At 49.2% G+C, this 20,982-nt stretch overlaps 1 protein-coding gene across 2 annotated transcripts; it reads left to right on the top strand.

Moving 5' to 3' along the window:
- The first annotated feature begins 1,645 nt into the window (after positions 1–1,645).
- Positions 1,646–20,487, top strand: SPATC1L (spermatogenesis and centriole associated 1 like). 2 transcript variants are annotated; one of them, XM_081570231.1, is made up of 4 exons: positions 1,646–1,934; positions 8,991–9,335; positions 19,256–19,407; positions 19,952–20,487. In XM_081570231.1, the coding sequence occupies exons 1-4, from the start codon at positions 1,733–1,735 to the stop codon at positions 20,276–20,278; spliced, it is 1,026 nt and encodes a 341-aa protein (XP_081426357.1). In that variant the 5' UTR covers positions 1,646–1,732; the 3' UTR covers positions 20,279–20,487. The 2 variants fall into 2 exon arrangements, with proteins under 2 accessions (XP_081426357.1, XP_081426355.1); XM_081570229.1 differs by having other exon boundaries at positions 8,985–9,335.
- The last annotated feature ends 495 nt before the right edge of the window (positions 20,488–20,982 follow it).

The raw sequence follows: 20,982 nt of genomic DNA, 5'->3' as shown, positions 1-20,982 counted from the left end.
TTGTGCTCAGAGGTGTGAGGCTTCAGAGAGGGTAGCAAGGAAATATGAACTGTGTGATGCCTGTATTCCACAGTGTAGATGATGTGGACAAATTCCTCAGAAGCCACAACTGTTGTCTAGATGGGAATGACAAGAAGTGGAAACGTTAAGTGACTTTATTGATATTTAAAAAATTACATCAGAAACCTTCCCAGAAGAAAACTCTAGGCTCGCATGGCTTTGCTGGTGAATTTATCAAACATTTAAGAGAGAAATAGCAATCTAACACAGCATACAGAAAAGAGAGGAGGGAACCCTTTGCAACTCATTGTATAAGACCAATATGACCTTGACAGTAAACAGGACATTACAAAAAAAGGAGATACAGATCAATTTCCCTCATGAATATAGAAAATACTTAAAATATTAGCAAGATGAATGTGATGTGTTCGAAGGGAACTGCATCATGACCAGGAAACTGGCAGGGTGTCCCCAGGTCCATGGCTGAGAGGGTTTTCTTGGGGTGGGAAAGAAAAGCATTTTAAATGTGAGGGAAGGGGCCAGCAGAGTGGAGCTACTCATGGCCCCCTGCCTGATTCTCGAGTCTGGTAGGGCACTGCCTCCACCCTTCCTCAATGGGCGGCGTCTGTGTTTCCACTGTCCCATCTGCTCTGTCTCAGGATGTGAGAGGGACGGTTGGGATTTAGTGTCGTTTCTCCGCAAGCCCCACCCAGGGCTCTGTCTTCCTGCGGTGACCTTGCACTAAGTTAATAGTCTGGGGGTAGTCGAAGCTGTGTTTTGTTGGAGGCTCCTCCCACCCCACCCCAGCCCTCGCTGCCAGGGGAAGACCTAGACGTCAGCAGAAGGGGAGAGAGGACTCGATGCTCCTGTTGGGGCTTATGTCCTCAGGAGGAGCAGGCCTCTCTGCTGCCCGTGGGGCCAGGAAACTGCTGACTTGGTGTACCTCCCAGGTAGATAGTTGGGGGCGGAGCTCATGGAGGTCACACTGCTTGAGGACTGGAACCTGGGCAGGACTCTGCGTGGGGCTGTCCAGACGGCCCTGTGCCCTGGCCTGGGGTCCTCAGGTCCGATACCGGTCAGTGTCCCAGATGCTCAGTGCTGGCATTTAGTGTGGGGATGCGGACATGCTGCTGGGACCCTCAGGACCAGGGGAGTGCAGTCGGCAGGTGTCCTCTGAGAGAGAGCCCGCCAGAGCTCCGTGGGCTGTGAGGGCCGTTGAGGGGTACTCCCCGGCCTGTCTCCCTTGTGCCCATGGCCTCCTCTTCCTCAGCGTGCATCCTGGGGTACGTCGTCCACATCTGCAGGTCAGACAGCCCCAGCTTCTGGCTGGCCTACCTGCCTCCAGGACCCTGCAGGTGGCCTGCAGTTTGGGGGTGAAGGAGAGGGGGCCCTTGAGTCACTCAATGAAAGCAGAGCTCCCTTCCCGCAGGCCTGCGGATACTCCTGCAGCCCAGATTTCTGGTTGTTCCTGGAACCCGCTGGAACATTCCAGCCTCGGCCTCGGCCTGTGCTGTTCCCTTGCTGGGGAGTCCACCCCGTGAGGCGCCCCATCCCCACCTCCTGCCCCCGCCCCTCTGATCACCCTGGCCGAGACGCTGCCGCTTTAAGGGTGACATCACAAGGCTGCGGAAGGCCGGTGGAACTCGGGGCTCTTGGCGTTTCTGGAGCGCCCGCTGGCTCTGGTTTTCCACCTCCATGGGGCCACGGGCCCACACGTGACAGAGGACCGGCCATGGCTGAGGGCAGCGAGCTGATGAACAGGCTCATGAGCGAGAACGCCGACCTCAAGAAGCAGGTGCGTCTCATGAAGGAAAACCAGATGCTGAAGCGGCTGCTGAGCGAGAGCTGCCAGGAGAGCTGTGGGCGCGGGGGCCGTGACTTCCTCTTCCCCAAGGCACCCGCCTACCCCGAGGCCTGCTCCCCAGGGAGCGCAGGTGAGCTGGGTCTGGGAGGTGGGTGGGCAGGTGGGTGACCCGCTTGGGCTAGTGGGCTGTCCATGGTGGCTGCCAAGGTGCTGCCACAGAGGCTTAAAGCAGGTCCACTGAGGCTGGCCCTGGGGACGGTGGGGCCAGGCTGTGTGCGACTCTGCTGTCCTGGGGGCTGGCCAGCCAGGCACGCTCAGCCCTCGGTGAAGGCAGCTGTGCCTACCGTACTGGCTGGCAGCTGCGCCCGGAGAGGGAAGGACCCTACCTAGGAGAGAGACCTGTGGGTCACAGAGAGGACGTAAGTGCGGAACGGTCACCCAGCTCGCCCTGTAGGAGCCCCTTCAGAGGCTGAGACACTTTCTATGAAGGTAGCTGGCTCTGCTTGAAAGTTTTTGTACGTGGAAAGTGTGACTTAGGGTGGAGTTGGTGCCATTACCTTGGTATGAGTGGCTGGGATGTGGACCATGGGCCCTGTGACCAGGTGAGCTCTGTGTTCCCGGAGGTGATGATCACTCACTGCCCAGCACGGCGGGTGGAGTCTGCACCCCAGCCCTCACCCTGGCAATGCTGGCGCCCACCCTGGCAATGCCTGTGCCCACAGACCTGCTGTCTTCTCAGGATAAGTTGTTCGCCTGGAGTGAGATGTTTTCCTCTGTTGAAGCTTCTTTCAGAGCTGCTGCTGGTTCCCAGTGGGATGCTCAGCTGCTCTGGGACCCACTCTGGATGGGGTCACCTCCTGAATGTTGGGCGTAGTCACCTCCTGCCCTGAGGAAGCAGACCCTGTTAGAGAGCATGTCCCGGGGTGCAAGGGTCCCTCACGGCATCTCTACACCTTCAGCCTCAGGGTGGGCCTTGAGGAGGGAGGTCAGACAAGCAGGGTCCTCATGGGGGTGGATGGCGGGTAGAGGGGAGAGCAGCTGGAGGAGCCTGGGGCCCTGTCCTCAGCTCTGCCCATGGCCGAGACACACAATGTCCCCTGGTGACCATGGGTAGAGGGGGGGCCTGTCTCTCTCTGCTGTGTCCCTGACATGACACCCTGCAGAGGGTCCATGCCACCTCCTCAGCCTACGAAGAATGCCTGCTAGGCAGTGGCTGCCTGAGGCACTTGTCCCCAGGCCTTGTCTGTGCTGTGACCACTGCCAACAATCATGTGCCTCGGCCTGCTCTGTGGCCCTTTGTCCTAAGAATTGAGCTTTGCTGAAGCACAAGCTGGAATCAAGATTGCTGGGAGAAAAATCAATAACCTCATATTTGCAGATGTTACCACCCTTATGGCAGGAAGTGAAGAACTAAAGAGCCTCTTGATGAAAGTGAAAGAGGAGAGTGAAAAAGTTGGCTTAAAACTCAACATTCAGAAAACTAAGATCATGGCATCCGGTCCTATCACTTCATGGGAAATAGATGGGGAAACAGTGGAAACAGTGACAGAATTTATTTTTGGGGGGCTCCAAAATCACTGCAGATGGTGACTGCAGCCATGAAATTAAAAGATGCTTGCTCCTTGGAAGAAAAGCTATGACCAACCTAGATAGCATATTAAAAAGCAGAGACATCACTTTGCCAACAAAGGTCCATCTAGCCAAAGCTATGGTTTTTTCAGTAGTCATGTATGGATGTGAGAGTTGAACTATAAAGAAAGCTGAGCGCTGAAAAATTAATGCTTTTGAACTGTGGTGTTGGACAAGACTCTTGAGAGTCCTTTGGACTGCAAGGAGATCCAACCAGTCCATCCTAAAGGAAATCCGTCCTGAATATTCATTGGAAGGACTGATGCTGAAGCTGAAGCTCCAATACTTTGGCCACCTGACACGAAGAACTGAGTCATTGGAAAAGACCCTGATGCTGGGAAAGATTGAAGGTGGGAGAAGAAGGGGAGACAGAGGATGAGATGGTTGGATGGCATCACTGACTCGATGGACATGAGTTTGGGTAAACTCCGGGAGCTGGTGATGGACAGGGAGGCCTGGCGTGTTGCAGTCCATGGGGTCGCAAGGAGTTGGACAAGACCCAGCGGCTGAACTGAACCCTCAGGGCACAGAGCCATGTGTGTGATTGGTGGACTGGCTGGGCTGGAAGGTGGGCTTTGGGTGAGGTGCAGGCCCCTGCTCAGGCCGCGCTGTTCCCCATCAGGGTACAAGTCAGTCAGTCTCTGGGGCATGGCCAGCACCCCACCCGTGGGCAAGCCCAGATCCTCCTGCATGCGAGTCTTAGGAGGAGCCCCAGCCCCTGGCCAGCCTGAGGCCTCGAGCCTTCCAAAGAAAGGCCTTGAGACCCCAGTTGCATGTGTGGGCTGATGGGCCCCTGCCATCCTCAGAGCCACCTCCGTCCCCAGGGTGCAACCTTAGCCTCGGGGCTGGACTTGGAGAACCGGCAGGAGTTCCCCAGCGAAGCTCTAGGTTTCAGAACTGCACACAGCAGCAGCTCAGTGTTTGCTTTAGAAACTGGGTGTGGTTTATTTATTTATTTATTTTGGCTGCAGGCTTCTCACTGCAGTGGCTTCTGTTGTTGTGGGGCACAGGCTCTAGGTGCATGGGTTCAGCAACTCTTGGGCTCAGAGCACAGGCTTCAGTAGTTGTGGTGCACGGGCTTAGTTGCTCCGCGGTGTGTGGGATCTTTCTGGACCAGGGATGGAACTCGTGTCCCTGCATTGACACACGGATTCTTTACCACCAAGCCGTACATCCTTGCATAGGATGTACTTTAAAAATCTGTTGTTCTCACTAAGCAAGATCACTTGGGGTGAGCATGACTACCGCAGGCTCCTGGCCCACTCCCAGCAGCAGCCGCTGTCCACGTTGACTCTGGCTTCTCTCTGAAGTTTTGGGGGCTGTTTGCATGTGTATCCCAGGATCCTCAGTTTATGTGGACGGCGTGGAGCCATTCTACACCGACTACCCAGCCGTCCATCTTCTGTCCTTGACCATTGGCCATCTCCTGGAGGGCTCACTCACTGTTCCCGATGGGTTCACCCCCAGCCCTTAAGTCTGATCCCCATGACAGGAGTGCTCCTCCATCTCCCAGCAGCCACGGGGGCTTCACAGGTAACTCTGTGGCCTGCTGATGGGGGGCTGTCCAGGAATCCTTGGGTCAAAGGCCACGTGCAGCTCAAGGGTTGACATGGACACCGGGACCCTCTCCAAAGGGCTGTGGCCTCTCCACCTGCAGCTTTCCCACAGCTGGTGTCACCCCTGGGAGGGGCCAGGCCCCACCAGCATCTTCTGGGGCCTCTTTGCCCTTGGTGCTCATGTTCTGAGGGACAGGGTGGGGTGGGGGGCCTTGGCCATCCCGGGCCCTCCCCACCCAGGCCAGTTTCCTTCAGATCACCCTGGTGCCTGAGCCCCTGGCGTCTCGGAGCCTCCACTATTGCCTGGACTCCTTGTCCTGCATGGAGTGTCCAGTGATTTTGAGCAGTTTCTGAGTGTTCTCTCTGCCTCTTCCCTTTACCATCACGATACAGCTGCTTCTGTATTGTTATAAATACATTCTAAATAGCTGTGTAATATTCCAGAATCAGATGAACCAGAATTTAATGAACTCTCCTTATGTTTGAAATGACACTTCTTTTCTCTTACCCTGAAGTGTTAGTTGCTCAGTTGCATCTGACTCTTGTGACCCCATGGACCATAACCCGTGAGGCTGCTCTGTCCATGGAATTCTCCAGGCAAGATTACTGGAGTAGGTTGTCATTTCCTTCTCCAACCCTGAAGTAAATACCACAGCAAAAAGCATTTTGTATTCAGAGTTGTTTCCTTGGGGTATGTCTCCCTAAATGTAGAATCACTGGCTCAGAAGGCAGGGTAATTATTTTCACGTCTCTTATTCTTACATTTGCCCAGAGGGTGGGATCGTCCCCTGCAGCTCTATTAAGCTGCTCTGACTGTGTTTCTTCAAGTCTCTTTAGCCGTTTCTCACTTAAATCTTTCACTAATTGGTTTTTCCTGGGGCACTTTATGTCACTTATTGCAATCACTGGTGGGATTTCTGGTTTATTCCTGGGACACTTGATGTCACTTATTGCAATCTGGGGTGGGATTTCTTTTCCACTGTGTTTTCAGTTACCCGTGTTGCTGTGTTTTGGAAATCTGTTGATTTGTAAATATTTAGCCTATATCCAGGCCCCTTATCATATTTTGCTTACTTTATATTTTTATTTTTACTTTTGGCCACCAGGCATGCTGGTTCTTAGTTCCCCGACTAGGGGTTGAACCCAGGCCCTGGGCAGTGAGAGCGTGGAGCCCTAACCACTAGACCACCAGAGAATTCACTCTCCAGTCCCTCCCTGAGCTGTTTTGTTCTGCTAAGTTTTCCAGTTCTTTCTCCCATGTTTTCTAAATTCTGTAGCTGCTGTTTACAGACTTTTAGATGGGGTTGGCAACACCAGGCTTCCCTGGTGGCTCAGTGGTAAAGAATCCACCTGCCAAGCAGGAGACAAGGGCTCAATCCCTGGGTCAAGAAGATCCCCTGGAGAAGGGAATGGCAACCCACTCCAGTATTCTTGCCTGGAGAATCCCACAGACAGAGGAGCCTGGTGGGCTACAGCCCATGGGGTCGCAAAGAGTTGGACACGTCTTAGCAACTGAACAACAACGGCAGCTCATACGCTCATTTCTGTCTTTCCTCCTCAGGAATCCCAGGACTTTTGGCCTTGACAGGCTCCCCCCTCATCCTTCTGGTGGGTGGTTGGCAGTGGACAGCCCTGTTGTCCAGGTTTCGGGGGTGGGGGGGTGTAGGCTGGGTGCTGGGGAAAAGCCTTCTAGTCCTTTTTTTTTTTTAATTTTAAATTAGTTTATTTATCTATTTTTTAACTTTACAATATTGTTTTTGTTTTGCCATACATTGACATGAATCCACCATGGGCGTACATGTGTTCCGCTTCCAGAACCCTCTTTCCACCTCCCTCCCCATCCCATCCCTCCGGGTCATCCTGGTGCACCAGCCCCAAGCACCCTGTATCATGCATCGAACTTGGCTAGTTCTTATTTTTAAAGAACAACAACAACAACAAAATTGAAGAAGGGCTCATTTTGTTAAGATTTTATGACCTCACTTCTGTGCTGGCCAAAGTACCCTCGGGTGCGTCCCCACTGGCCTGTGGGGTCTTGTTCCATTGTGTCATTGAGAAACTCCCAGTCCTGGGCCTGAGCTGTTTGCTGTGGCATCTGTTTGGCTGGGGCTTCACTCAGAATCTCTGGACTCCATTTTCTCTGATTCCTATGTGAATCTGGGCTGCGGTTTTCTTTCTGTGGGTTGTCTTTTCAGGGATTTTATATCAGAGTTGTGACAATTTATAAGCTTAATAATCAAGCATTGTTTAATTTTTTCAGTGTTCCAGCCTCATTCATATGATGCAGGGGTTGTGAATTGTTTGGGGACTTGAAAGAACTCATCCACCAACCAGCCAGGCCTTCAGCCCTTTGCCCATAAATCTATAACTTCTAGGTTTTTCTTTTTTGCTTATTCATCTGTGCAGGTTTTCTACTTCTTATTGAGTCATTGAAAATAGCTTCCCAAATGATCTCTCCTTTATTAAAGTTTTCAATTAATATTCAATTGGATATAATCTTTTATAATTTAAACTGTCCTCCTGGTCATTTTTATCTGGCTTTTCTCATTTTCAATTTTATTCTTTGTATTCTGTTTCTCTAAAGTAGCTTTCCACAGTTTCACTATCTTATTAGACTTTTTGTAGAACTGTTTCAAGTTTATTTCTGCTGCCATTTTTATTATTCTCTAACTTTTGCTTTCTTCAACAGTTCATTCCTATATGAATGTTTAATTTTTTGATACTGTTTTAGAAGTAATTAAAGGATTTAAGTTGCTAATTTCACTTTAGATACAGTTTTAAATGTATTGATGTCAATATATCTAGTGTTCTGATTTTCATTATTTCTCAATAATAATTTTTCCTATGTTTATTTTCTCCTTGATCTGATCATTACTGAAGATAATTTTTTTCTAATATGTATATATTTTTTGGTGTAAGTTGTGACACTTGGGCTTTCTAGTCGTGGAGTGGACTGAGTTGTGCTGCAGTATGTGGGATCTTAGTTTGCTGACAAGGGATTGAACCCACAACCCTTGCATTGCAAGGTGAGTTCTTAACCACTGGACCACTGGGGAGTCCTGAGAATGCTTTTAATTTTGAGGAGATGTGGTTTTCTATTGACTCTGATTCATTTATAGTTTTTTTATAACGTAGCTTGAAATCCTCAGTTTTGACTGAGGATTAAAAAAATTGTTTTATGTTTAACACAACTTTATTAAGGCTTGGGAATGACAGAAGGGAATTTCAATTCACTGAATAGAAACTAAAAGTGAAGTGCAAACACACCTGACCACACAACAATCCCTTTAAAATTGGGTCACAGATATGGCTCTTCCCCAAGCCCATGATTAGAGTTTCCCGACCCCCGCCATGGTTGGGATGGCCCACCTCCCCTGGGAATATGTGAGTCCTGAGCAAAGGGGACCAGGGTCCTGGGACTGAGCCAGAGGAAGAACAAGCACTGGGGGCCCTTGCTGCCTCACTGCTGTGACTTCCTGACAGTTCCTGGGCCATGTGTCTGGCAGGGGACACACATGAGGGATGCTGATCACCGCTCTGCATTTACAAGGAATCCTGGAAACAGTCCCATGTGCATCAGGGGGGATGGATGAAAAAAACACGTGTGTGTATGCATGTATGTGCAGATGTGTGCCCATGTATGCACATGGGTCAGGAAATGGTTAAGTGAACCATAGAGCTACCCAGTGACATACTCATCATGGATAAATCTCAAAAAAAGAAGTTTCATAATAGAAGGTGCTGGATGATACCATTTATGTAAAATTTAAGACGCACATATAAGTCACTGTCACAGTGTGTGGACACACAGTGGGAGTGTCAGAGGCCACACGTGTGCTGTGCCTCTGGACCCGGGGCTGCTGGTGTCCTGGGATCCATCGCCTCCTCCAGAGGGGAAGTGGGGGCAGGTGTCAGAGTTGGGGGCAAGGTCTCTGCAAGACACGGGTGCTCCAGGAGCCTCCACCTCACAGCTTGTTCCTCCCTCCCTGCCCCAGTTCCAGACTTTGGAAGGTTCACCAGCGGCCCTGATGCACCCTCTCAGCTGCAGAGGTCCTCCCTGGAAGACCTGCTGTGCTCACACGCCCCCCTCTCCAGCGAGGATGATGCCTCCCCAGGCTGTGTGACGTCTTCCCAGGTGCCCTTCAAGGCTTTCCTCAGCTCCCCGGAACTGCGTGTCCCCCGAGGCTCCGACCGAAAGCTGTCCCCACTCCTGAGCCCCTTGCAGGACCCGCTGGTGGAGAAGACCCTGCTGGAGACCCGGGATGTGGGCCGGCCCAAAAAGGTGTGCTTCTCAGAGAGCAGCCTGCCCTCCGGGGACCGAACCAGGAGGAGCTACTACCTGAATGGTGAGGAGGGAGAGGAACAGGCAGGAGTGGGGGGTTGGCTGCTGGGGGGGATAGTCAAGGCCCAGCTTCTGTATCCAGCCAGCAGCAGCAGGAGGAGAGTGTGCCCACGCTCCTGGGGTCTGGCGCCCTGTCTGTACACATTTTTGACCATTTAAATAAGTGAGTAGCTTATCTTCTTATGATTGCGTTGTGTATTCTGGATACCAGACTTTTTTGGTACATGTTTTGCAGATATGTGGAGAAGGAAATGGCAACCCACTCCAGTATTCTTGCCTAGAGACTCCTGTGGACAGAGGAGCCTGGTGGGCTGCTGTCCATAGGGTCCCACAGAGTTGGACACGACTGAAGCGGCTTAGCATGCATGCATGCATGCATTGCAGATATGATCCATGAAGGGGGAGGGGATGCCCTTCTCTCCTCCAGTGGACTACATTCTGTCAGAACTTTTCACTATGACCCACCCATCTTGGGTGGCCCTGCAAGGCATGGCTCATACCTTCATTGAGTTATGCAGGCCTCTTTCTTTGCCATGACAAGGCTGTGATTCCACTTCATTGACTACACTAAAGCCTTTGACTATGTGGATCACAATAAACTGGAAAATTCTGGAAAGTAAACTGTGGAGATGGGAATACCAGACCACCTTACCTGTCTCCTGAGAAACCTGTATGCAAGGCTCTTGTTGCTTCTTAGCAACAGTTAGAACTGGACGTGAAACGACTGACTGGTTCAAAATTGGGAAAAAGACTATGTCAAGGCTGTATATTGTCACCCTGCTTATTTAACTTATATGTGGAGTTCAGTTCAGTTCAGCTCAGTTGCTCAGTCATGTCTGACTCTTTGGGACCCCATGGACTGCAGCATGCCAGGCTTCCCTGTCCATCACCAACTCCCAAACTCATGTCCATCGAGTCGGTGATGCCATCCTACCATCTCATCCTCTGTTGTCCCCTTCTCCTCCTGCCTTCAATCTTTCCCAGCATCAGGGTCTTTTCCAACGAGTCAGTTCTTCTCATCAAGTGGCCAAAGTATTGGAGCTTCAGCATCAGTCCTTCCAATGAATATTCAGGATTGATTTCCTTTAGGACTGAATGGTTTGATCTCTTTTCAGTCCAAGGGACTCTCAAGAATCTTCTCCAACACCACAGTTCAAAAGCATTAATTCTTCAGTGCTCAGCTTTCTTTATGCTCCAGCTCTCACATACATACATGACTACTGGAAAAACCATAGCTTTGACTAGACGGATCTTTGTCAGCAAAGTAATGTCTCTGCTTTTTAATATGCTGTCTAGGTTGGTCATAGCTTTTCTTCCAAGGAGCAAGCGTCTTTTAATTCCATGGCTGCAGTCACCATGTGCAGTGATTTTGGAGCCCAAGAAAACAAAGTCTCTCACTGTTTCCATTGTGTCCCATCTATTTGCCATGAAGTGATGGGACCAGATGCCATGATGTTTGTTTTTTGAATTTTGAGTTTTAAGCCAGGATTTTTACTCTCCTCTTTCACTTTCATCAAGAGGCTCTTCAGTTCCTCTTCGCTTTTTGCCTTAAGGGTGGTGTCATCTGCATATCTGAGGTTATTGATATTTCTTCCGGCAATCTTGATTCCAGCTTGTGCTTCTTTCAGCCCAGCATTTCGCATGATGTACTCTGCATAGAAGTTAAATAAGCACGGTGACAATATACAGCCTTGACATACTCCTTTACCAATTTGGAACCAGTCCATTGTTCCACGTCTGGTTCTACATGCAGAGTACATCATGTGAAATGCTGGGCAAGATAAATCACAAACTGAAATCAAGATTGCCGGGGGAAATATCAACAACCTCAGATATGCAGATGACACCACTCTTACGGCAGAAAGCAAAGAGGAACTAAAGAGCCTCTTGATGAGAGTGAAAGAGGAGAGTGAAAAAGCTGGCTTGAAACAACATTCAAAAAGATCACATTAAAGCGTTTTCATAGTGAAAAAAAAAAATCACAGCATCCAGTCCCATCATTTCATGGCAATTTGTTGTCGTTCAGTCGCTAAGTCATGTCTGACTCTTTGTGACCCCATTGACTGCAGCATGCCAGGCTTCCCTGTACTCCACTATCTCTAGGAGTTTGCTCAAATTCTTGTCCATTGAGTTGGTGATGCTATCTAACCACCTCATGCTGCCCTCTTTTCCTTTTGCCTTCAGTCTTTCCCAGCATCAGGGTCTTTTCCAATGAGTCAGCTCTGTGCATCAGGTTACCAGAATTTTGGAGCTTCAGTGTCAACATCAGTCCTTCCGTGAATACTCAGGGTTGATTTCCTTTAGGATTGACTGGTTTGATCTCCTTGCCACCCAAGGGACTCTCAAGAGTCTTCTCCAACAACACAGTTCAAAAGCATCAATTCTTTGGCTTTCCGCCTTCTTTATGGTCCAACTCTTACAGCCATACATGAATACTGGAAAAACCATAACTTTGATCATATGGACCTTTGTTGACAAAGTGATGTCTCTGCTTTTTAATATGTTGTCTAGGTTTGTCATAACTTTTCTTCCAAGGAGCAAGCTTCTTTTTGTTTTATGGCTGCAGTCACTGTCTGCAGTGATTTTGGAGCCCAAGAAAAGAAAATCTGTCACTGCTTTCAATTTTCCCCCTTCTATTTGCTATGCTCAAAATCCCTCAAGCTAGGCTTCAGCAGTATGTGAACCATGAAATTCTAGAGATACAAGCTGGATTTAGAAAAGGCAGAGAAACCAAAGATCAAATTGCCAACATCTGTTGGAGCATAGAAAAAACAAGGGAATTCCAGAAAAACATCAACTTCTGCTTCATTGACTACAAAATTATCATCTTTGTTGTGGTGATCTTTGTTGAGTGGTCTTTCATGTTACTATTGTAATTGCTTTGGGACACCAAGGACTACGCCCATGCAAGACAGAAAACTTAATGTGAAGTGTTGTGGGTGTTCTGACTGTTCCACTGACCAGCCCTGCTCCATCCCTCTCCCTCTGCTGGGGCCTCCCTTGTCTCTGAAACACAACAGTATTGAAATTAAGTCAGTTAATAACCCTCCAGTGGCCTCTAAGCGTTCAAGTGAAAGGAAGAGTTACACATCTCTCACTTTAAATCAAAACATAGAAATGATTAAGCTCAGTGAGGAAGGCATGTCGAAAGCCAAGGTGGGTTGAAAGCTGGGCCTCTTGTGCCAAACAGTCAAGTTGTGAATGCGAAGGAAAGTTCTTGAAATGAAAAGTGCTACAGTGAGCCCACAAATGATAAGGAAACACAACAGCTTTATTGCAGATATAAAGAAAGTTTTAGTGGTCTGGGTAGAAGATCAAACCAGTCATGCCATTCCCTTAAGGCAAAGCCACCTCCAGAGCAAGACCCCAACCCTCTTCAACTCAGTGAAGGCTAAGAGAGGTGCAGAAGCTACAGGAAGAGAAGTTTGAAGCCAGCAGAGGTTGGTTCATGAGGTTTAAGGAGAGAAGCCATTTTATAACATCAAAATGCAAAGTGAAGCACCAAGGGCTGGTGTAGAAGCTGCAGCAAGTTGTCCAGAAGATCCCGCTCAGATAATTCATAAAGGTGGCTGCACTAAAGGACAGATTTTCAACGTAGATGAAACAGCCTTCTGTTGGAAGAAGATTCTATCTAGAACTTTATAGCCAGAGAGTAGAAGTAAGTGCCTGGCTTCAAAGCCTCAAAGGACAGGTTGATTCTCTTTTTTAGGGGCTAATGCAGCTGGTGACTTGAAGCTGAAGCCAGTGCTCATTTATCATCTAAAAATCCTAAGGCGCTTAAGAATTATGCTACATCTACTCTGCGTGTGTTCTGTAAATGGACAACAAAGCCTGGATGACAGCATATCTATTTGCAAAATGGTTCATTGAATATTATAAGCCCACTATTGAGACCTACTGCTCAGGAAAAAGATACCTTTCAAAATATTCCTGCTCATCGATGATGCACCTGGTCACCCAAGGTCTCTGATGCAGATGGACAAGGAGATTAAAGTTGTTTACATGCTGCTACGGCACATCCATTCTGCCCATGGATCAAGGAGTAAATTTGACTTTCAAGTCTTATTACTGATGAAATGTACTTCATAGCGGCTTCCCTGGTGGCTCAGATGGTAAAGAACCTGCCTGCAATGTGGGATACCTGGGTTCAGTCCCTGGGTTGGAAAGATGCCCTGGAGGGAGGCATGGCAACCCACTCTAGTATTCTTGCCTGGAGAATTCCACGGACAGAGGAGTCTGGCAGGCTACAGTCCATGGGGTCACAAAAAGTTGGACATGACTGAGCCACTGACCACAGCACAGTGGTCACAGCACATACTTCATAAGGCCATAGCTGCCATAGATAGGGGTTCCTCTGAGGGCTCTGAAACTTTCTGGAAAGGATTCACCATTCTAGATGCCACTAAGAACATTCATGATTCACGGAAAGAGGTCAGGACATTAACAGGAACATTAACAGGAGTCTGGAAGAAGTTGATTCCAGCCCTCATGGATGACTTGGAGGGATTCAAGACTGCACTGGGGGATATAACTGCAGATGTGGTGGGAACAGCAAGAGAACCGTAATTAGAGGAGGAGCCTGAGATGTGACTGAACTGCTGCAGTTGCAGATAAAACCTTCACACAGGAGGAGTTGCTTCCTATGGGTGAGCTAAGAAAGTGGTTTCTTGAGGTGGAATCTACTGATGAAGATGCTGAAATGACAACAAAGATTTAGAACAGTATGCAAACGTAGTTGAGAAAGCAGTGGCAGGGTTTGAGAGGGTTAACTTTAATTTTGAAAGAAATTCTATTGTGGGTAAAATGCTCTGAAATAGCATTTCATACTACTGAGAAATTATTCCTGAAAGGAAGAGTCAATGAATATGGCAAACATCATTGTTACATTTTTAAAGAAATTGCCACACCAACCCCAACTTTCAGCAACCACTGCCTGATCAGTCAGAATCTGTCAACACTGAGGCAGGACCCTCCACCAGCAAAATGGTTATGACTCACTGAAGGCTTAGAGGATGGTTAACATTTTTTTAGCAATAAGTGTTTAAAAATTACAGTATGCACCTTTTTTTGGACATAATGTTATTGCACATTATAGACTACACTGCAGTGTAAACCTAACTTTCATGTGCACTGAGAAACGGAACAGTTCACGTGACTTGCTGTCTTTTTTTTGTTGTTGTTGTTATCCATTTTTTTTTTTTATTACGTGTGACTTGCTTTCATGTGGTATTTGCTTTATTGTGGTGATATGGAACTGAAACTAGCAATATGTCCAAGGTATGCCTGTGTATCTCTCCATTTTTTCAGTTCTTTAAAAATACCTTTCAGTAATATTTTATAGCTTCTATGTGCAGATCTTGCACATTGTTGTTGAATTTACCCTCTAGTATTTCATGTTTTTGATGCTATAATGAATAGTACTTTTTATCAATATGAATTTCTGATTATTTGTTTCTAATATATAGTAACATAATTGATTTTTTATATTTATCCCATGATGGTCAACTTGACTGGGCCATTAGGTGCCCAGATATTTGGTCAAACATTATTCAGGGTATGTCTATGAGAATGTTTTTAGATGAGTTTAATATTTAAGTCAATAGACTGAATAAAGCAGACTTGCCTCCTGAATGTGGGTAGGCCTCATACAATCAGTTGAAGGCCTGAGTAGGATAAAAAGGCTGATTCTCTCCCAAGTAAGAGAAAATTCCTCCTGCCTGACTGCCTTTGGATTGCAACTGAAATCTCAGCTCTATTTGGGTCTCAAGCCTCCAGTCCTTTAAACTGGAGCCACACCAAGGGTTCCCTTGTTTCTCAGACCTTGAGCCCAGACTGGGATTGTATCATCAGCTCTTCTGAGCCTCGAGCTTGCTGACTCACCATCGCAGATCTTGGGATGTGTCAATTTTCATAATTGCGTGAGCCAATTCCTTTTAATAAACACACAGAGACACACAGACACAGACACACACTCATATGGTTCTATTTCTATCTGTAAAATCTGTGGTGATACCATTTCTCATTTCTGATAGTGGTAATTTTTATCTTCCTCTTTTTCTGTAATTAATCTGGCTAGGGGTTTGTCAATCTTACTGACTTTTTTCTTTGAGGAATAGCTTTTTGGTCAGATCTTGAAAGGCCCAGATTGGACTAGAAATGCTTTCTAGATCCTCTCAGATCTAGAGGTTGCTTGTTCCTTCCAGCTAATTTATACTTTAGAGGAGGGGTGGCAGGGAGAGAGACCAACTCCTGATGAGATAAATGTATTAACACAGAAGGAGGAGATTGGTATTCTGCTCCTCCATGGGCCCTGTTTTCCCTCCCATGCTTCTGTGTAGTGTATCTGGTTGTCAGTTATAATTCCTGGGTGGCTTCTGCACTGTTACCAAGTGATTCTGGAAGGAGTGCACTGAAAACTAGGGCTTCCCAGGTGTCTCAGTGGTAAAGAACCCCCTGCCAATATGAAAGACATGGGTTTGTGCCGGAGTCCTGCTCCAGCTGGTCCAGGGGTTCCCTCAGGATGGACGGCGTCGGCGATGCGAATGAGAAGACACAGCGAGTCTCGGTGTTTCCAAGTGTCTTCTGACTTTATTGTTTTTAAGACAGCTTTTATATTTTTAGTGTTACATAGAAACAAATGTAAAGTGTAGAGTCATACCAAATCAGTTTAATGGGTCAACAGTGTTGACCCTTATTGACACCGTTCGCATATCTTAGTTCACTTTGTTTACATCATCTTTTGGCCTGGGGGCCTGCTAACATCTTGAGACTCTTTATTGATAAGGGTTGATCAGCCAGAACACTTTTGTATCAGGCACAGCAGGAAAGAATTCATCAACAGAAAGTTTCAAGGTAAAACCTGTTTTCGGTAATCTATCCTATGCCTTGAGCTTAACAGAAAAGAATGTGGTTCCATAAAGTCATAGAACAGCAAGCTGAAGGTCAGCTCTAAGTAAGAATCATCAGTTAAATCAACAATTGTCTTATTATTTGTATTAAAGCTAAACTTCTATTTATATAAATCTCTAACTATTATGCTTTTGTTATATAGGCTAAATACGTTAAGAGCAAAAACATAGTGAGTAAATATAAACTAAGTAACAGTTTCATAAAGCAATATTTTTTATATTTCCTAATAAGCCTTTTTTCCTACGAAGGGTTCTGTGCCCATTGGGGCTTTCTGTGCAGAGGCTCTCAATACTGTTTTATTGTTAAGGAGCAGTCATGCACATTAGCTCCAAAGACACAGGTATATTTATTAAACAAACCAATATGCCAGCAAGAGGAATTTGGATTAGTATACTCTATATCCTAGATAATTTTATTAGGGTATTACCATTCAGGGGCCTTGTCAATTGAGGTTTCAGATTGATCTATTTTAGAAGAGAATCAGGAAAAGCCTTTTGTCTAAGTCACAGAAAATAAGAAGAGGTTTATTGTAGCAAACATCAGAAAGACAGATATCATCTTTAAGGTGAGTGCTGAGGCAGCCTTCCGAGAATCCCTGAGGCCTGAGAAGCCGTGCTCGATAAGTCCTTTTCCTCAGGACCTTACCATGGGTGGGATCTCGTGAGCTGGCTCCCGGCAGGTTTGATCCCTGGGTCGGGAAGATTCTCTGGAGAAGGAAATGGCAACCCACTCCAGTATTCTTGCCTAGGAAATCCCATGGACAGAGGAGCCTGGCGGGCTACAGTCCATGGGGTCACAAAGAGTTGGGACATGACAGTGACTAAACAACAACACTGAAAACGACAAAACATTGAAAGAAATGAAAGAAGACCTAAATAAATGTGAAAAGTCTTCTGGTCATGGCTTGAAAGACCTAATATTATCAAGATGGCAAACCTCCCCAAATCAATCTACAAATTTCAATGCAATCCCTATCAAAGTCCCACCTGACTTCTTGGCAGAAATTGACATACTGATCCTAAAATTTGTATGGAGATGTATGGGACTCAGAATAAGCAAAACAGTCTTGAAAAAGGAGAATAAAATTGGAGGACTCACACTTCCCAATTTCAAAATTTACTGCAAAGATACAGTAATCAGCAGCGTGGTACTGGTGTAAGGACAGGCATACAAGTCCATGAAACAGAATCAAGAGTCAGAGATAAACCCATGCATTTACAAGTCTGATGTCTGGAAAGGGTCCCGAGACAATTCAATGGAGAGAGAAGAGTCTTTTCAACAAATGGTGCTGGGAAGGTGGATCTCCACATGCAAACAGCTGAAGCTGGACTTCATATCACATATGAAAATTAACTCAAAATGCATCAAAGATTTTTAAAAGACATAAAAGAGCTAAAACCATAAAACTGTTAGAAGAAAACACAGACATAAACCTTATGACCTTGGATTTGGCCACAGAGTCTCAGCTGTGACAGACCTGGACTGTGCTAAGTTCAACCTCATCTTCCCTGCTCAGCACCTGCACTGGCGCGGCCGAGGAAGCAGGAGGACATGTGCCCCCTCGCCTATCCCAGTGCCCACAGAGGAGGAAGAGCTACCCACACCCAGCCTTGATGAGCATGTGTTAACTGCCATCATGTTCCTGCCCAGAGTGACTAGCCAGGGCTCTGAGATGGGTGGCTATGTGGGCAGTCCCAGGATGGGGCTGAGAGGGGGACAGCAGCTGCCCAAGGTGACAGGCAGGGTTGGTCCTGTGGTCCAGTGTGCACAGCTGCATAGAAGCCCTTGTGCAGGTCTTGGAGCAGCCCAGTGACTCCCTGGGCCACTGAGCCCTCCAGCAGGGTGGGGAGTCAGACCAACCTCTGTATGTGGTGGGGGTCCAGAGCCCTTGCTAGGTACAGGTGTCTGTGGGTAACAGGACCTGGGGGCAGCTCTCCAATGCAGAGCGCCCACCCCGTCTGTGCACTACCTGCCTGCTGGATGGACTCTGTGGGGCTCTTGGGAGGGGTTTGGATCACTGTCGGGTTAGAAAGTTGCAGGGCTTTAGAAAAAGCTTTAGAAATGGGCCTGTTATTAAGTGTCTCCTGTGGGGAAGAGCAGAGTTCAGGATGCATGGGAGCCTGAGCCAAGCGCCTGCTCTCCCCGCAGAGTTCATCCTGGTCAGTGAGGGCATGCCAGGTGTTGTGAGGCGGGCCCTTCCTCACTCCATGGTCCCTCAAAGTCAGGTGCACCTGGTGGTAAAAGTCGTCAGCATGATCTTCAGAAAGCACAGTAGTTTTGAAGGGTAGTGGTGGGATCATGGCTGTTGGGTGGAAGATGTGCTGACATCAGAGGCTGCTGTGGGGAGGGGCAATTTGGAAGCAATTTTGGAGGGGAGGGTGGTTGATGTGCTGGGGTGATATTGGGGAAATAATTAGAATCTCCCATGAGCCCAGCAACCCTCAAGTCTTATTATGAAATAAGTATTAGACCAGCCTGCAATACACACAGGCTGCTGAGACAGAGCGTCTCACTGTTTCACATAGCTATGCAGACTGGACCCACACATGCTACATATGTGTTCTTGAGTTAACCAGGACCCTACCCTCAGGTGGGGACATGCCTAGCCCATTCCAAGTTCACCTGGTCATGGGGCTGAGAGCTCCGAGGGGGGTCACCCTAGACTAGGTGCTGAGCAGACTTGCTGGTGACAAGGAGACCAGAAACCAACCCTGGGCTGTGAAACATCCATCTCAGGGAACTGAGGCTGGGCCTGGGATCAGGGCTGCCAGGGAGCAGCAGAGAACAGGGAGAAGGGTGCCCACTCAGGTCCTGCAGGAAGGCCTTGTTGGGGTCCCCAGGCTTCACCTCATACCCACAATAGCAACATCTGGGTCAGCCCTCTCCCTGAGATGGACCCTGGAGCACAGGCAGGAGGAATGTGGGCAGCCCTGGACCCTCTGAACCCCTTGACCCTCCTACCCTCCCAGATACTGGCTGCCCGTTTCACCAGCCCCGCCCAACCCTGCCCCCCAGAGATCCAGAGCTTCACTGGCACCGAGAAGGATGGTCGCATTGTTGGGGAGATTGCCTTCCAGCTGGACCGGCGCATCCTGGCCTATGTCTTCCCAGGGGTGACCCGGCTCTACGGCTTCACTGTGTCCAACATCCCTGAGAAGATCAAACAGGTATGCTTCCCTGGCTGGGGGCCTTCCCCTGGCCCAGTCCCCAACCTGCCACAGGACCCTCCCAGCCCAGGGTCCCATCCTTGCCCCGGGCCCCTTGTTGCCCAGCTCCCCGTCCCCCAAGGTCCCCTGGCCGCCAGTCTGCTGTAGTGCCCACACAGCTATAGGCCTGGGCAAGGCTGAGTGCTGTCTGAGTGGGGAATCGATGAGCTGCCCCACTAGTCCCTTTGCTCTGTCCTGTCTTTCATAGTCTGGGACAGCCTCAGGAGTGGCTCTGGGTGGGGAGTACTGTGACTCTCTGCCCGGCTGGCAAGGCACCTTTTCCAGGCTCCGGGAGTGGAGCTCCCTGCTCTCCTGTCGGTCACTACAGGCGGGAGGGAAACTGGGAGCCGGCCCCTGGTGGGGGCCTGGCTCTGGGCCTCAGTGTCCCCACCGACACAGCTGTTCTGGAAGGGCGCCCTGGACCTGCGCCTGGCCTCCCGTCCTCCTCGCCTCCCCGTCCTTGCGGGTCCCTGGCCCCGCCGCCCACTCGCGCCTGTGCCCACAGACGTCCATCAAGTCCCTGGATGGCTCGGTGGACGAGAAGAAGCTGCGGGAGCTGACGCACCGCTACCTGACACTGACAGCGCGCCTGGAGCGGCTGGGCTACAACCGCGACGTGCACCCTGTGTTCAGCGAGTTTCTCATCAACACCTATGGCATTCTGAAGCAGCGGCCGGACCTGCGTGCCAACCCGCTGCACAGCAGCCCGGCCGCCCTGCGTAAGCTGGTCATCGACGTCGTGCCCCCCAAGTTTCTGGGCGACTCGCTGCTGCTGCTCAACTGCCTGTGCGAGCTCTCCAAGGAGGACAGCCGCCCGCTCTTCGCCTGGTGACCCCGCGCCTCCCTGCAATAAACGAGTGTTGCAACCTCGGGCGCCACGCTCCTCGTTCGCTCCCCGGAGGGCACGCCGACGGCGCCAGGGCCTGGTGGGCCGCTGCCCGCGCTGTCCCGCCCCCCAGCCGGCGCACACCCCGGCGCCCACCCCGCCACCCACACCTGCGCGGTGAGCCCCAGTCTATTAAAGTCGTCTGTTTGCTGTTCCTCCTTTTCCTCCTTTACTGCTGCTCTTTGAGGGCCGGTGGCGGGTCCCCGTGGGGGTCTTCCTGGAGGGCAGTGCCTGGGGCCAGGGTTCAGCCTCGGACAGGGCAGCTGCAGAGTGCACGGCAACGTGAAGACACAGGCCCTTGTTCAAAGCCAGGGACAGGAAGACAGCAGCAGAGCTTTAAACCAGGTGCCCGCGTGCAGCCTGTCAGTGAGGCCGGTGCGGGGCTGGCAGTTTACCTGGAAGAGGATTCCCGCCGGAGCCCCTGGAGGGGAGCCGATGTGGGCGGGGCTCTTCCTGCTGGGTTCTGGACTCGACAGCCCCGGTCCCCTTTGGCTGCGGGGTGGTCACAGAAACCAGCAACTGGGCACTGACTGGTGAGATTGCTTTCCCTGTAAATAGTGGTGCTTTCCAGGGTCCCCTCCTCAGGAGATATTTTTAGCACCTGCCAGCATTTTTAATGTCTCAAAACTGCCCCCCAGAACTGGTCTTGG

This window comes from Giraffa tippelskirchi, chromosome 2 (genome assembly GCF_054371585.1).
Source record: "Giraffa tippelskirchi isolate mGirTip1 chromosome 2, T2T-mGirTip1v1.2.pri, whole genome shotgun sequence".
NCBI classification, from domain to species: Eukaryota; Metazoa; Chordata; class Mammalia; order Artiodactyla; family Giraffidae; genus Giraffa; species Giraffa tippelskirchi.
This window is presented reverse-complemented; position numbering and strand designations above follow the sequence as displayed.

What these genes read in the sequence shown, in the direction of transcription:
- SPATC1L (XM_081570229.1), top strand. Translation starts at nt 1,733, where the DNA reads ATGGCTGAGGGCAGCGAGCTGATGAACAGGCTCATGAGCGAGAACGCC. An exon ending in CTGCTCCCCAGGGAGCGCAG is followed by an intron (nt 1,935 to 8,984) that starts GTGAGCTGGGTC and finishes TCCCTGCCCCAG; the next exon opens with TTCCAGACTTTGGAAGGTTC. An exon ending in GAGGAGCTACTACCTGAATG is followed by an intron (nt 9,336 to 19,255) that starts GTGAGGAGGGAG and finishes CCTGCCCCCCAG; the next exon opens with AGATCCAGAGCTTCACTGGC.